General features: G+C 36.0%; 1 protein-coding gene across 1 annotated transcript; it reads right to left on the bottom strand.

Annotated features, from left to right (window-relative positions):
* Positions 1 to 903: 903 nt before the first annotated feature.
* LOC149925387 (uncharacterized) lies at positions 904 to 14,554 on the bottom strand. Its single transcript, XM_090160765.1, has 6 exons — positions 14,481 to 14,554; positions 5,608 to 5,651; positions 4,963 to 5,454; positions 3,443 to 3,679; positions 1,335 to 1,633; positions 904 to 1,188 (listed from the first exon to the last, which is right to left on the bottom strand). Exons 3-5 carry the CDS (start codon positions 5,314 to 5,316, stop codon positions 1,514 to 1,516), a joined length of 711 nt encoding a protein of 236 aa, XP_090016891.1. The 5' UTR covers positions 5,317 to 5,454; positions 5,608 to 5,651; positions 14,481 to 14,554; the 3' UTR covers positions 904 to 1,188; positions 1,335 to 1,513.
* Between the last annotated feature and the right edge of the window lie 835 nt (positions 14,555 to 15,389).

A 15,389-nucleotide genomic window follows, 5' to 3' on the forward strand; every position in this document is an offset into this window, starting at 1 on the left:
ACGCTGTTGCCGCTCAGAAGTAAACGTTCTTGAAGCGCTTCCTTAAAAGGCATAAATAAGGCCATCCCACTATCAGGAGTCAGCCGCAAACGTGGCGCCATCCCTAGATTAATTACTGAACTACTAATATCAAAGCTATCTGTATTCTACAAACTGTGCCCTGCTAAACAGACGATTCATCAAGGAATCTAGAGATGGCGCTGGTATCACTATAAAGTTTAGACTTTTTTAACAGGTATTTAAAGTAGGATGAATCAACGGTAATTTTTAACAAGGGGTTGTTCACAAATGACGTAACGCAGTAATGAGTTGTGTACGAGCGTTCCTAGATGTTACAGGGCGGTGGTATCGCTAAAATGTTACGTCACAAATCATAATTCTATAGTTAAATTAACGTTACGTAATTTGTGAACCGCCCCCAATCGGCTTATTGACATGCGATTAAAGTAAGCGAGTTTCAATAATATCTTACACATGCGCAGTTAGACGAAAAAGCAGACGAGGTTGGTACTTTGACGTCATACCTCGCTGACCTACGACGTCAGTTCAGGCTTCTCTTCGTTATGAAAAAGTGCCATAGATATTTTTAAAGCCAATAGATGGCGGTAAGGTTATTGAAACTCTCCTATTGATTCGCTTTCGATAAAATTATCTCAAACGCATTCTTCCCAACAAACTGAAAGAAAATTTTATTTTTGTGGTTTTTACGTAACAATAACGGTACAGTCATAATTTATCTTTATTTTAAGTACGTAAAATAAAGCATCTAAGGATAACGCGTAGAGCGCTTAATAATTTCACTACACGAATGATTTTATAATGATTACTAAGTTGCTTAACTATGATCTAATTTAGGTTATTTAAGGACTTTTGCAAACAAAATTAACGAAAAACTGGTATTAGCTACGCGTTCCACCTAGACGTTTAACTGAACGTGCTTAATATCTCTATTACTTCTTTAACAAAAAAAACATTGTTTATAATAAAAACGTTATACACATTTTCAATTTACATTTTCTCAAATGTTATTTTTATAACCAGAGATTCCGGGAAATGCTACGCTTTTTGAGATGTGAAACTCCCTATACCCATTGCTGCAACCCAACGTTTTCGTTGACGGTGATACCACGTGTCTGTGTCAGATTTACCTGTGATCTAAGTAAAATACAACTCAGAATTGAAGAAGACCTTGAAAAAAATTTTAGCATGCTAAAATTTGGTGTTAATTATTTGCCAAGGCTTATGTAATTTTTGAGTCTATTGCGTCTAATTTCTATTAGAAGTCCCGTGAGAAACGAAAATGGATTTAAATAAAGGCTAACAATATTATATACCTTCTGTGGTTTGTATATAGCTTAGATACTTGGTTATAATGGTTAACAAATATAATCAAACTTTTTAAACATTGAAATAATCGTTTGAGGTAGCGCAAATGTTTTGGGTCTGTTTGTTGGCCAGAGTTTCACATCCCCGTAGCTTTCAGGGATCTCTGGTTTATTGGCAATCTTTTGGATTAGCACTCAACATTGTACCACCAATCACAAACGCCCTTCTTCTCGTTGAACACTGTTCCTGTGGCGCACAGAAAACTGTGGCGAGACTGGCTCATCCCTCCTGGACATAAATGCCAAACCTGCAAAAAACACATTAACTTTAAAGATTTAAAGTAAATCTCTTCAATATAACCATGGTATCGTGTTGGCGCCATCTGTTTCTATAAGCAGACACTTTGGCAAAATATATTAAGGTTTAGTTTTCCAATAACACGATAGATGGCGCCAACACGATTTGAATAAATTCATTTACTAGGCCTAACTCTCCAATTCAACAAATACTGTCCCGCGAAACGGTAGGTCCTGGAAGCAGAGAGTTTAAAAAGGTTACGTAGTTTTTATGCTCTTGACTGGAAGGCGGATTTGGATCTCTATTTATTCTATATACCTCATTGATTTCCGCAATAAAGTCGATAGCAAGAAAGACGTAAGAGCAGATCGGAATCAGCCGATTTCACCCTGTCATGGCGACAGTGTGTCAGAATTTATAGCTCGGTGTACCTAGTAACAAAGACCATACCACCGGAGGCCTATCATCATAGTGCCCTACGCCAGCGTCCACCTAGCCCGGACAGGTGACAAATCCAACATGGGTGGTAGTACCCTACTACTGATGGTCGCACCTTTGACGCAAGCCACTCAACCCAGCAGAAGGTGCAGCAATGGGTGGACCAATTCCCACTTCGCACACCGCAGTGGGATTAAGAATGGTGACAGTCGAAAACGTGACGCCATCTCTAGATTCATCGCTGAACTTTCAAAAGCAAAGATATCTCTGTCGTCTGCTAAATGACGGTTCTGCAATCAATCTTTTTATTTTTAACTTAGCAAAAATTATCCCGTACTGCATATGAGAAGAAAAGTTTCAGTAGTTAAAGGGGGCACTCAACTCAAACCCTGGGGTCCGGGGTAAAGCCTCCAGCGCGATCGAAACCTTTTTTTTTAAAGTCAAGGCCGAGATATAATAACTTTGCCTTTGGAAATTAATTAACACAAAAATAGGATAGAGGTTAGTAAACTTCAAGCAGTCGCTGATTAACCATAAATCGTACCCCAAGACATGAATTATTAGGGCTCAAGTTCTACCTGGCTCTAGCAAGTTCCCTAGTAAAGCCTACTTGGCCTACCACGGACTTCAAGTATAATTTGATTCAATGTAATATCAATCCAACAAGCGTTCCCTTTTAACCAGGTAGCTTTTTTGACATAATAAGGCTAAGCAAAAAGACAACGTTCTGCTTACAGGTGAAAAGTTTCCAATATTTCAACAAGCACTATATAAACAGTCCTTGCAGGTCCGGGCTCTCGGAAATATTACTTCTGGGCGATTTCCTGGGAGGATGATTTATTTAAAGGGAGTAGAACCCTCCTTGTTTGGTAGGGGGCGCCATAGCTTCTCTCTTTTCTCGCTCATGGCGCTAGTCTACAACGATAGCTAGTAGAAACACCCAATTCTTCTATTAGAGGAAGCGTGCCCGTCCTGAAGAGGTTTTCTCACTTGAAACCTTTATTGTTTCATATTTAGTGTTTATTTTTTAAATTCACCCTTTATTAACACATAAAAAACAATATCCGAGCTATAAATTAAATTATTTTCATTATAGTGTGGATATTTATTCAAATATAATTTCTTAATAATGAGGGACGTGGTTTTAGATTCACGAAAGGCTTTCTAATAGATATGGGAAAATTAAAGCACTACCAAAGCGAGGATACTTTTAGTGGGATAATTCCTAAAAAACCACAGTATTTCACACTACGTATAACACGTGGTTAGAAAATGAGTAGAGGGAATTATGTATTTCCCCAAATTCCTGAAAAGGTTATACTCCCTTTAAGCACCTATTGCGGCTAATTGCCTCCGCGTTCGAGACTATCGCGGTCATTACCTGGCATTGGGTTTCTGGATCCGCGAACATCCCGGGCCGACCTTTGGCCATGCAGTCGAAGGTCGTCAGTGGGACGGTGCCGTACGCCGGGAAGTCGAGACCAGCGATGCCGTTCCTCTGACTCGAACGGTAGCGGACATTCGACGTTTTTCTCTTGTTGGGGGCCACGGTCGCTTTGTCCTTGTTGCGGAACTTCCTCGAGGAATCTTCTTGGGCCGCTTCGTTCGCGAATCGCACCTAACAAAAGAAAAGTCGTACTTTATTTCCATGAAATTATCTTTACATCCGGCAAACATTTAGCTAAAGTCTTGTCTCTAAAATGGAGAAAATGTGAGAAGTCGTATTGTAAGATTATTTAATGATTCAACGTGATGACAGCGTGGAAATGACGCTGACAAAAAGTGGTAAACACCTGATCTTATGTCGCGCCTAAAGCACCGTGATGAGATCAAACAGCGATTTCTAACAGAGGTATCGAAAGCTTTGACGTCATAACAATTTCCCGGGGTACGATCAGTAACTCTAACCAATGACATTGATTTCTTACTGAACGATTTATCGCGTTTCCGATTTGACGTCCCGCTGCTCATCGATGGATGACCGTTAAGAGAATGAAATGACCAAGGCCTATCATTATTATTTTCCAATTTAGCACTATTGGCGTTACCCGTAGTTACTTTTAAAATATAATTTTGTCTTTTTTCCAAATTAATACAGTTTAAACTCATCATTAGAAAGTTCATTAAATAGTTATTGTTTTTTACCCAAAAAGTATAATTTCGCAACAAATCGTACAAAACTTTTTATTAGAGAACAGATTCTTTGCTAAGACTGTTACTGAACGTATCCCCGGTATCAACCCTTTTTTAGTCCGCACATTCTCCCTCTGGTGACGCGTTAAAATACGACTCCTTATCTTTCCTCCGTGCTTCTATCAAATACCTTGCTAGAACCGAGGTATTAAAAAGTGTAATTCAGCACCTAATGAAAACCCCTTATGCCACGGTTGCTATATACATTAATTACTCATTAAGTGACATTCTAAAGCTAAATCGGAAATAAGATATCCCTACGCTTAGCATTTTTAACATCTTCGGGCGAGTTTATACTATAAACATTACAATTAAGTGCTTTAAGTGTGTCAGTTAGATGAAGAAATAACTGATATTCTAATTATGTATGGAGTGACGTAGAATGGTCTTCATTCTTATAAAGATACGCAAAACTATCGAGAAAAACGTACGAACAAATTAACGGTATTACGCCTTTGCAAGGTTTATTGCACTCGCTCACTATATGACGCTGAGACAAAGAGCATTTTTTAGGCCTAATGCCTAATGCGTTTTTCTTTAAGCAGGTGAAAGCATTTTTAGTAACACACGCTGTAAATATTTGGTTGCGATTTGGTGCAGTCGGTGTTCTTTCAAATTACTTAGCAATAATATGTACATTTAAATGTATGTACGTAAAAGTGCATACGTCTCAAGAATGAAGTACGTGGAATATTTCTGATGAAGTACCTTATTCCTGCGGGTGTAGGAACCTAGTGCTTGGAGATCAGCGAGCTTCCAGGCCAGAACGTCAGCGGGCGCTTCGGTCGTTGGTTTGAATTTGAGAGAAGGCTTGGGTACGAACCCGTCTAGACTGTACATGGCGGGCCGGGTTGGTTTCGGTTTCCTCAGCTTTTCCAAGGGCCTACTCGTAGTGGAAGTTGGCACACGTGGTCTGAACCACCTCGAGAACGATCTTCTCCTCCATGGCCAGGACAAGGCCGGGTTGTCCTCTGACGCGCTCAGCTCCAATACGTCGCGGTTCTTGTCCGGTCGCGAGTACCTCGCCCTGGTGGTCGTGGGCAATTTCACCGTCGTTGTCATTTCTGTGGTGTACGAATTCACTTTGTTTTTTCGGTACGCCGCCCCGAAAGCCGTAGTCGGCAATTGCTTTCTCTTGTTGCTCGTTATTTGAACGGTGACTTTCTTTGCACGGTTTGTGTTGTTGAAGAAATGGCCTCTCTAAAACGACGACATTTATTAATAATAATAGTCAACTAGTCAAGTCGCATAATGAAAAAATAGCCTTCTGATAATCGTTGTTAATTTACTTCTGATATCAATTCGCGCTAAGGGGGGGGGGGGGTTAACAATTATTTCTAAAGGTAAACCAACCTGATTCAGCGACGATTCATTTTGCGGAAAACCATGGATAATTTCTGAAAAGAAGGAAAACATTATTACTTATACGAACAGTCCCGTTAATTGTTCTACATTTTAAAATAATTTAAAAAGTAATTAGTTTAACATTTCTTAATTATTTCAGAGGTTTAAGCCTTTTTATTATAAGTAAGTAGAATTCCTTTTGTTTCAATGTCTCTTTAGCTAATTGCCACGTGTATTTCGCCAGAGATACGCAGTGACCTGCCCAAGCTGCGTAAGGAAGATAATAATATCTTTAGAACGGTATGGCGCTCAACTTACGCTTAAATCCAAGGTTGCGTACATAGTGGCTTTCCGAAATGGTCATATGGCACCATTATAACGTATCTGGGAATCCAATTACTTTTGGGTGGGTCTCATTTTCGTCTCCAGCAGTGGAGAATGCCAAGGAAAAAACCCTCTTTTTACCTCGTCAAATTAATAATAATTTTAAACGAATTAAGGCTGCGATAGTACGTGTAAATTTCAGATTCCGGGTTTGACGTTTTGTGTTTTAATGAAAATGGGAGTTGATAGATATTATTAATAATAAAACAACTGTAATACAATATTAAAATAAGCTTACGTTATCTTTAGTGATATGATATAATGGCTTGTATAATAAATAAAACCCATATTGAAAAACGTGAAATTTTAAAGTATAGCTTGACCCAGAAAATTGTTAAAATTGCAGTCATTTAATTTTATAGTTAAATATTACGTAATTAAGGTATTCTTGTTTGGTTGCGCTAGGCTATATGTAATATATATATATAATAGAATAAATACTAAGTGCAAAACACCAAGATAGTAAGAAGCATTAGCCCATTATATTTAAACAATTTATTTCGTCGTTAGTGCGGCGAATTAACTGGATCCCGAATTTTTTTAAATGTGGTTTGGAAGAAAAATAGTGTATTTAAAACAATTACGATCGTTTCGAGTGAAACAGTTTATTTTCTTTGCATCTAGTTACAGCAAGAAAAGTATCCTTTAATTTGGTATTTTCTAAATAGCCAGACAGAAAGTATATTTTTCGTTTATAATATATAATTGTTTTCGAAATATAGGAATACTAGCTTGAGCGTCATGTTCAGCTAGTGGTTTTACATTTAAATATAAATAAATACAAAAAATTAAAATAATCAGCTAGGCTAGCGACTTTTGAAGCCATCAATAATATTTATATTAATTTAAATATTAAATGGAATAAGATAAATTTCCTAATCCATACGCAAACTGGTACAAGTGGGAATTATAAAATAATGACAAACAGTTTTATAAATTAAAAAGTAAATATGTAAATATGTAAATATTAAAAAAAAGCACACATCAAATCGGCAAACTGTGCAGTAATAGAAAAACTAAATAAGTCCATTCTAAGCGTGTTGAAAACTATAACGTTACTAAGCAGTATTGAAAACATGACGCGTATGGAAGGTCAGAAAAGGGTGACCATAAACTTTGACCATGGGACCGACGCACAAGCAAAGGAAACTTAGTAAGAGCGACCTTTAGCTAAACAGAGCTGGCAGTGTGAGGTGTACGGGGAAATTAGGTTTTTCATTTAGATAATCAAGGAATAATGTTTTATTGTTAATTATATTTCTTAAAATGTCGAAGCTAAATCCGAAATCTATAGTAACTTCCTAAAACTATTAAATCTATCAAACTGTCTAGGCATATAGAAGTTCATTTAGTAATAATTAAATTAAATCGTTTTTATCGCAATTTAAAATCAGTGGTACTTGAGCTAATAATTTAAATGCTTTCACTAAATTTTAAACATTTTTACACTTATTGGTTATTAACTCGCCCGTTTGGAAGTCATATTTCAGCCTAGTTAGGAGGGGTGAGAATTTAGTGCAATCAAAGATACGCCCAAGAGGGGGTTAGGACACTGAAACCCCCTTGTCTACGCCACGTCAAGGCGTATTGATTCAAATTATAACGCGTTAAATAATCCTCAACTCATTCTATTTTTTTACTATAGGCTGTATTTATTACCCCCTAATTGATGGAGTGATAAAAATTGCATGAAATTAAATATTTCAAAATGTCAGGCAAAATAAAAATAAACCCCATTGTGTTATTAGCGTTGGAATATTTATCGGATCTAAGGCCACCCCCGAAGCGAAGGATGCAATTATTTTTCACTTTCGTTCGTGAGCCTGAAGGCACTTTTCAAAGCGATCGACGCTTTTCAATGTGTCAAATATAAACTTAACAATATTGTAACATGGGGAACCAGTTTGACTCTTGGAGGCCAAGCACCGCGCTGTTCTAATTGAGCTCGCATCGTCACCCGGAGGATGTGGATAGTAAGCGCGTTGATTCAACACCAAAACAACACGAAATTTGTTTTCATTTGATCACTTTACTTTGGTGCTTATATTACTTATTTACATATTTAATATTTGTTATTTAAAAGTAATAAATAAAAGTCTAATGAGTGCAAACACTTTAAAATAGGAATAATTAAATATAATCATAAATAATTAATTTCTTAACCATGGTATAAATTCTATACTACAATTATAAAGTGAAACACGACGGATACTTCATGGCTTAAAACATTTTTATTTTAATGTTAAAATGTTTTAAGCCATGAAGTATCCATCGTGTTTCACTTTATAATTGTAGTATGATAATTAATTATATTATAAAAGCTACCATAAGTAATGTGTCAGTTATTAGAAATAATTACAAATAGCTACGCGTGTGTGACGTAGAGTTGACGTCATACCTCGAAAGAAAACCGAGAAAAATACTCAACTTAAGAACATTTTATAACACCTAAGCATTGTTTCCTGCATCTGATGACCAAGCAAAGAGCAGGTATTGGGCCTAATTACTTAGTCTAAAGTTCATAATAAATGCGGCGTCATTTTAGAAATGACTTTCGGTAAAAATGTAACATAATAGGGCACTGCCGCACTTTTGCGCAATGATACTTATAAACTTATGGAATTATGAATCAAACCTACGTCGCTAGAGTAGTTGATATGGTACAGACATTTATGTGGAAATATTTGATAGCGTAATTTTACAGGCTAATTTGCCTGTTTTTCATCTAGTGGTATTTTTACGCGTAAAATGATTTTTAAAAAAGTTCAATTAGGCACCCAGTTAACTAACCAAATATGTTTCACAGCCAATGCGAAAAATACTACACTTTAATCTAAGTCAAAAAATGAAGAAGCTAATTATTAAATTAAAAAACTATTTATTTTTAAAAAGTTTTATACTTTTAATTATGCCGAAACAAATACTACACTTTGGTATTAGGAAAACGACGAAGAATATTATTATTAATCTTAAAAAATATTTATTTTTACAAAGTCATCTATTTTTATACGCAAAAATACTACACTTTGATCTTAGGCCAAAAATGAAAAATATTAATTATTAAATAAAAAAATATATTTTTATAGTATTTTGTACCAAACTAAATATTTTAGACCAATAAATATTTTATTTCAAGTTTCAACCTTTTTTGGAAAAACCTAACGTCAATGAGGACAAAACTCACGAAAGATTTTCGAATGTACCACTAGTACTGGCTGACTCGGTCAGTAGGCGAAACTATAAAGTAAATCACGTGACTACCGTTTCACAGCCAACTTCGATTCGGTAACTCGTGTTCATAATTGGCCGTTAGGTAAAGAAGAAAAAAAATATTCCTTCCAGATACTGCAGACAGCTAATTAAATGTTTTAAATAATAATAATAAATAGATAATTTACGTCAAAATTTAAACCGCCATTAGCAAAATAAAATGAATAATAGTTCGTATTTCTTAAGATAGATGGCGCTGCAGTTCTCCACAAAGTCCCGTGACTACCATCCTTTCAGCCCCCCTGGATTTTATAGTTTCGTCTATTCCCGGAAGAAAGGGTAAACAGAAATTGACCTTTAAAAAGGGTCGTTACACCTCGTAGCATTATAGTGTTTTTAGCTTCAAATCCCATTTCATTGTAAATTGAAACAAGCGTATTATCACGAAACGAATAGCGAGGTCTACCTCATTGGCGCGCTGACAGAGTTTGGGTGTACGCTAGAAATCGCGAATAACTGGTAATCCTTGACCCTCTCGTTTCTCGGCGTTGGTGTTCGCTCGGGGCAGCCAGCTAAACGCCACTTAGATCGGTCAATGTATAATGGTGGCACGTACGGAGAGACTCTAGATTAGCCAGTCTGGGTCACTCGCTAAATACTGATTTACTCCGGATATCTTCAAATTATTTTTCCCCGCTATAAATGTACAGCGTGTTTGTATCTCACGCGAAATAGCCACCAAATTCACATTTATTATTCAATAAAAAATTCTAGTTTTGGTTTGAAGAAATTATTAGCATGAAGTGTGCGGGATTTTATTTGGGAGTATGTGAAATTCGATCTGTGTTTTGGGAATTTTTTTCTTTAGTAGGGGAATATTTGGCTCTTTTGTAGAGGATATTTTAATCTTTAGTATGAGCCAATTTGTTCATTTGTAGGATGATATTTTAATCTTTAATATGAGCCAATTTGTTCTTTTGTAGGGGATATTTTGTTCTTTAGTATGAGCCAATTTGTTTTTTAGTGGGAGGATATTTTGTTCTTTAGTATGAGCCAATTTGTTTTTTAGTGGGAGGATATTTTGTTCTTTAGTATGAGCCAATTTGTTTTTTAGTGGGAGGATATTTTGTTCTTTAGTATGAGCCAATTTGTTTTTTAGTGGGAGGATATTTTGTTCTTTAGTATGAGCCAATTTGTTTTTTAGTGGGAGGATATTTTGTTCTTTAGTATGAGCCAATTTGTTTTTTAGTGGGAGGATATTTTGTTCTTTAGTATGAGCCAATTTGTTTTTTAGTGGGAGGATATTTTGTTCTTTAGTATGAGCCAATTTGTTTTTTAGTGGGAGGATATTTTGTTCTTTAGTATGAGCCAATTTGTTTTTTAGTGGGAGGATATTTTGTTCTTTAGTATGAGCCAATTTGTTTTTTAGTGGGAGGATATTTTGTTCTTTAGTATGAGCCAATTTGTTTTTTTTAGTGGGAGGATATTTTGTTCTTTAATAGGATGATATTTTGTTCTTTAGTATAAGCAAATTTGCTTTAGATAAAGGATATATTTTTTCTGTAATTTGAGGGGTCATATGAAGTTTATGGAATTTGTTCTGCTGCATATGGGTGCGCGAGACCCTAGGCATATATGGAAAGTTCTAAAAATGCGAGGCCATATTGTAACAGTTCATAATATAGTCCTTTACTACAATAACTTAATAAAATTTGGGGCATAGGATTAATATTGGATCCAATCAAATCTGGAAACGATCACATAGTTGTGAATCAAACTTTGATCCAAAATAGTTTTAATCCAGAAAGATTAAGCAAATTTGGAATCAAAATATTTTGATCAAGTGCGATTTGTGAAAAAATCTTAACCCAAAATATTTTGATCGAGTGCAATTTCTTAAAATTTTTACCCAAAATATTGTAATCTAATAAGAATTGATGAAGTTTTGTACAAGTTTTAATACAACTTTTTGGCAAGAATTAATTTAATTTGTACCTTATGTCGATTTAATCTGTTCAATTTTGATCATATCTGGATCAAATTTGGATAAATCATACTGGAAACTAAACCATCTATAAATGTTAATTTCACTTTTACATGTTGATCGGCCCTGTGAGGCCCCTTTAAAAGGGTTGTATACTATTGGACCGAATCCCGTTTGACCGAATCCCGATGAACCGAAAAGTATTTTCGTTTATAGCCCAACATGGCGGGATTCAGTTGAATGGGAAATTTAAATCTGGTTCGTTTTCACTTCGGGTAGGTTAGTTCAGGTTGGGTTAGGTTAGGTTAGTTCAGGTTGGGTTAGGTTAGGTTAGATTAGGTTGGGTTGGGTTAGGTTAGGTTAGGTTAGTTCAGGTTGGGTTGGGTTGGGTTAGGTTAGGTTAGGTTGGGTTAGGTTAGACATGGTAGGCAACTATTTCACGTCGGGTCTTATCAAGGTTATTTTCCAAAATTAAACCCGGAAAATATCAAATTTCAAGGGAAAAAGGTCTAAAAATACACGTCGGTACGAAATAATAAATATTTAATACATAGTTTAGTCCAAATTAGATATACTATCGTCACGTAACCTACGATATATAAATATGTATCACTAACGGTATATTGAATGAAAACCACACAAAACGCGGTTTTCGGTCGATTGGAATTCGGTTGAATGGTACATTCGGACGAATGGGATTTCGGTCCAATGGTCTACAATCCTTTAAAAGCGAGGCTATAGGCATTTGCCTATACTTCCTGTGCATGAAAGCCGCCACTGGATATGAGGGCTTTTTGTCATGGAGTACGAGGGAGTTTGAAGTACTTGGTCTTAGCTGGGATTTTGTACTGGAGTATATGATAGTATAGAAAAAGATATTTACTGGAATTTGTTTATTTATGTCTATTTTAAAGCAAGTGGCGGCTCTATCATTGCCACCTGTATTATTAACAGGCCCTGTTATTAGAGATGGCCATCGAATCTATCCCGAATCTTCGAAAAAAATTACTTTCGTGGAGATCGTGGAGATCGTGGAGCCATCTATTAATGGGAACGGAAGCGAAAATTCAAAATAGCGAAACAATAAAGTCGTCAGAGAGAATTTATACAGTATTATATTTAGACCACTTTTACTCTACTTACTTGTTAGTGAACTTTAACCTAAATTACATATCCCATATGAAATATATTGTAAACAATTACTATAATTGAAGTTATTGACAAATTTAAAAACGAGACAATCAACGCGAAGCATACTTTTATGTCCCGCCTTTTGGGTCAAAATGTAGCTTCAGCATCTTGTTTTGATTTCGATGCTAGCGACATCTGTTGAAAAAAGAGCTACTTCACCTAAAGCCGACACTTGCTTTAAGCTTTCCTGTTGTGGAAACACTTAATAAAAAACATTATTTTGTCAAGGGTGTATTTGGTGTCTTAGCCTCGAAAGCGTCGTAGGACAAGTGAGTGCCAGTAAATACCATTTTGGTCTCGATCAAGTGTAGGCGATACTATGTCAGTTGAATTAAAATACTTAATATAAAGTAATAAAATCTTTTAATTGATTTTTTGAAATTAAAATTATTTTAAAATGGTAATAATAATCAGCTAGGCTAATACCCTTGAAATACGCGTTTTGAAATTTTTTATGTTTAGGCTTAGTTTCTCTTTTCGATTTGATAGTCGCCAGCCAGATTTCCCGCACGGTACTGATGAGTTCCAAATAGAACGAAACCGGTCTACCGTTGGAATTTCTGGCTATTTTATTTATTTTTAATTTAGTTTATTACTCGAAGATCTATATGATCCGAGTTTCGCGTTGCTCGAAGACCTATCGGTACGAGTTATTAGTAAGTTTTTAATTTTCTTCAAATTTGTTTAGGATTTAGCTATATTATCCCTTTTAATTATGGACTTATCTACTTTTTCGCGTATTTTATCATAATACCCTTGGCACCACCTTACGCCTAAGTCATCAAGCGACTTTTAAAGCCATTAATTCAGGTGGCTGGGTTACAATGCGTAGAAGGGTGGTGGCAAGCCCTTCATGCCACGCGAACCTACAGCTCCCTACACTAACTATTACCATGAATATATCTAGCTATGAATATACAATAGCAATTTGGGTTGGGCTTATCTAGTCACGTGATCAATCACATCTGCTCCAACCGAGTGAGGAGCATGCCGTCATTTTCTTCAGTCTCCTGATTGGCTGAAAACGCTTCACTGGTCTCGAAAGTTGCCACCCAAATCAAATCGACATGATAGAAGGGCTATATCGTAGGGTTGGATATTCATAGCTAGATATATTCACGCTATTACCTTTAACCTCAACAAGTTTTTATGGAAAAGCTCGGGGGAAAACCCCTTAAACCAGTGGGGAGAGAACTTGCAAACTCAAGGCAGAAGGACTTGTTACGAGTTTTCACCCAGTGCCACAAGCTGGAATCGAACACGGCTACTCTCGCTGTGAGGCGAAAGTGCTAACCACTCCGCCACCCCACGTCTTACTGTCACTGTGATTTCTTAAAGTTAATATGAAAAGTTGAGTAGTACCAAGGCTGTATTTATTTAAATTCCGGATAAATGGTGAAACTATTTTTACCGTTTCTCTAAATCCGCCTCAAGTCGTAAAACGAGAAAAAGTCCACGCTGGTGACATTTTCTCTACCCCATCCCGCAGATCATCTCAGCACAGACATACTCCTTAAATAGATAGAAACATTGTCGTTCCGAGCAAATATAACGACCCTGTAAGTATAATTCTCGCGGTATCAGAGCTTTGAGTCAGTAAGATCGGTCTTGTGAAAGACCAGCTCTTTCATGACTATAAAAAAAACATGTTCGTCGAAAATTATCAATTCATGTTCGCGTATGTTTCAATTAGTGGCGTTTGAACTTTTCCTTTAACTATGTTCCGTCATTTAGACCAGTTTAGTTTAAATGTTTAGTCGTGAAAATAGTTGATTGATATTTGGTAAGAGTAATATGTAGGTAGCTTAAAAGTGGCTGTATGTTAATTTAAACCACACCCGTTTGTAGTACGTTAGAGAAATGATATTAGGTTACTTGGTTTATTTTTGCGACGAAAAAAGGTGTGTTAAAATTAAAGGTTATAGGACTCTATTACGTGCAAATATTTCGCCATGTACAAGAAAACACCGTACCTAGCAATAAGAATAATTATATTAATTCGATGGTTAAGAAATCTTCGCGCTTTATATGCCATCAAGTTTTGCTTTACACCTGAGGACAATCAGTTATTTGGTTACATAATCAATGCCAAGAAATGAAAATGGGCTGTTACCAGAAGTGCATAATATATCTGTCTTTGAGAGAAGTATTCCTCCTCCAATATTGCTAATGTTATTCGTTCGAAAACCGCCTGCTGATTTTATAGAAAAATAAATTGGGTTATGCGAAATATGTCAGTACATTTTGTGCTTTGATGCGGTGTATACATTCGTGATTTGGGTGTGAATCTCCGTTGACCCCGCGAATGTACAATTTTTATTTTAGTGACCTAGTTATAGATACTTATCTCTAACTAATATGTTATAAACTTCTGTTGTTACTCAATTTGTTTTTCGCCATGTAATTTGTGAACCACGTTTCTGATAATTTGAAAGCAAAAACCTAGGAAGTTGCAGTCCAGCTTTTGAGAAAAATACGAGAGAGATAGATAAAAATTTAAATGCTAGTTTCTTTATTATTATAAACACTCATCATTGCCTAATTAGGATTTGCCAGAATGACAAGAAATTCGTTATTGTTTAATCATTTTATTTATGCGATTACTACTTTGAACATTCATGGGAAATTTGCCGTGTATTTTGTAAACATTCAACACAGACTAAATAAAATTTGACAGAATGTTGACTAGTTGAGCTTTCCCTACGCGTGGTTGGGATAATTACATTCATTTGTTTTACATTCAACGTACACTCAACAAAAATTACACTGACTGTTGAGCAGTTTGATTTCATAATTAATTAGGGTATTGCGTTATCTTTCGTTAAAGGGGAACGGCCAAGATTTTCCAAATATGGCCTTATTTCCGTATCAAAAGATTAACAAGACGTTCAATATACTAACACGTACCTTTTTTGTCTTGAAAAAATAGCTTTTGGCCCAAAAAGTTGAAACGAAAAATAACGCCAGGTGTTTGGGTTTGAATTTTCGCCGCCATCTTAGGGGCTGCCACCAGCGCCCCTAA

Source organism: Leiobunum rupestre, chromosome 10 (genome assembly GCF_980474605.1).
Source record: "Leiobunum rupestre chromosome 10, qqLeiRupe1.1.hap1, whole genome shotgun sequence".
Lineage (NCBI taxonomy): Eukaryota > Metazoa > Arthropoda > Arachnida > Opiliones > Sclerosomatidae > Leiobunum > Leiobunum rupestre.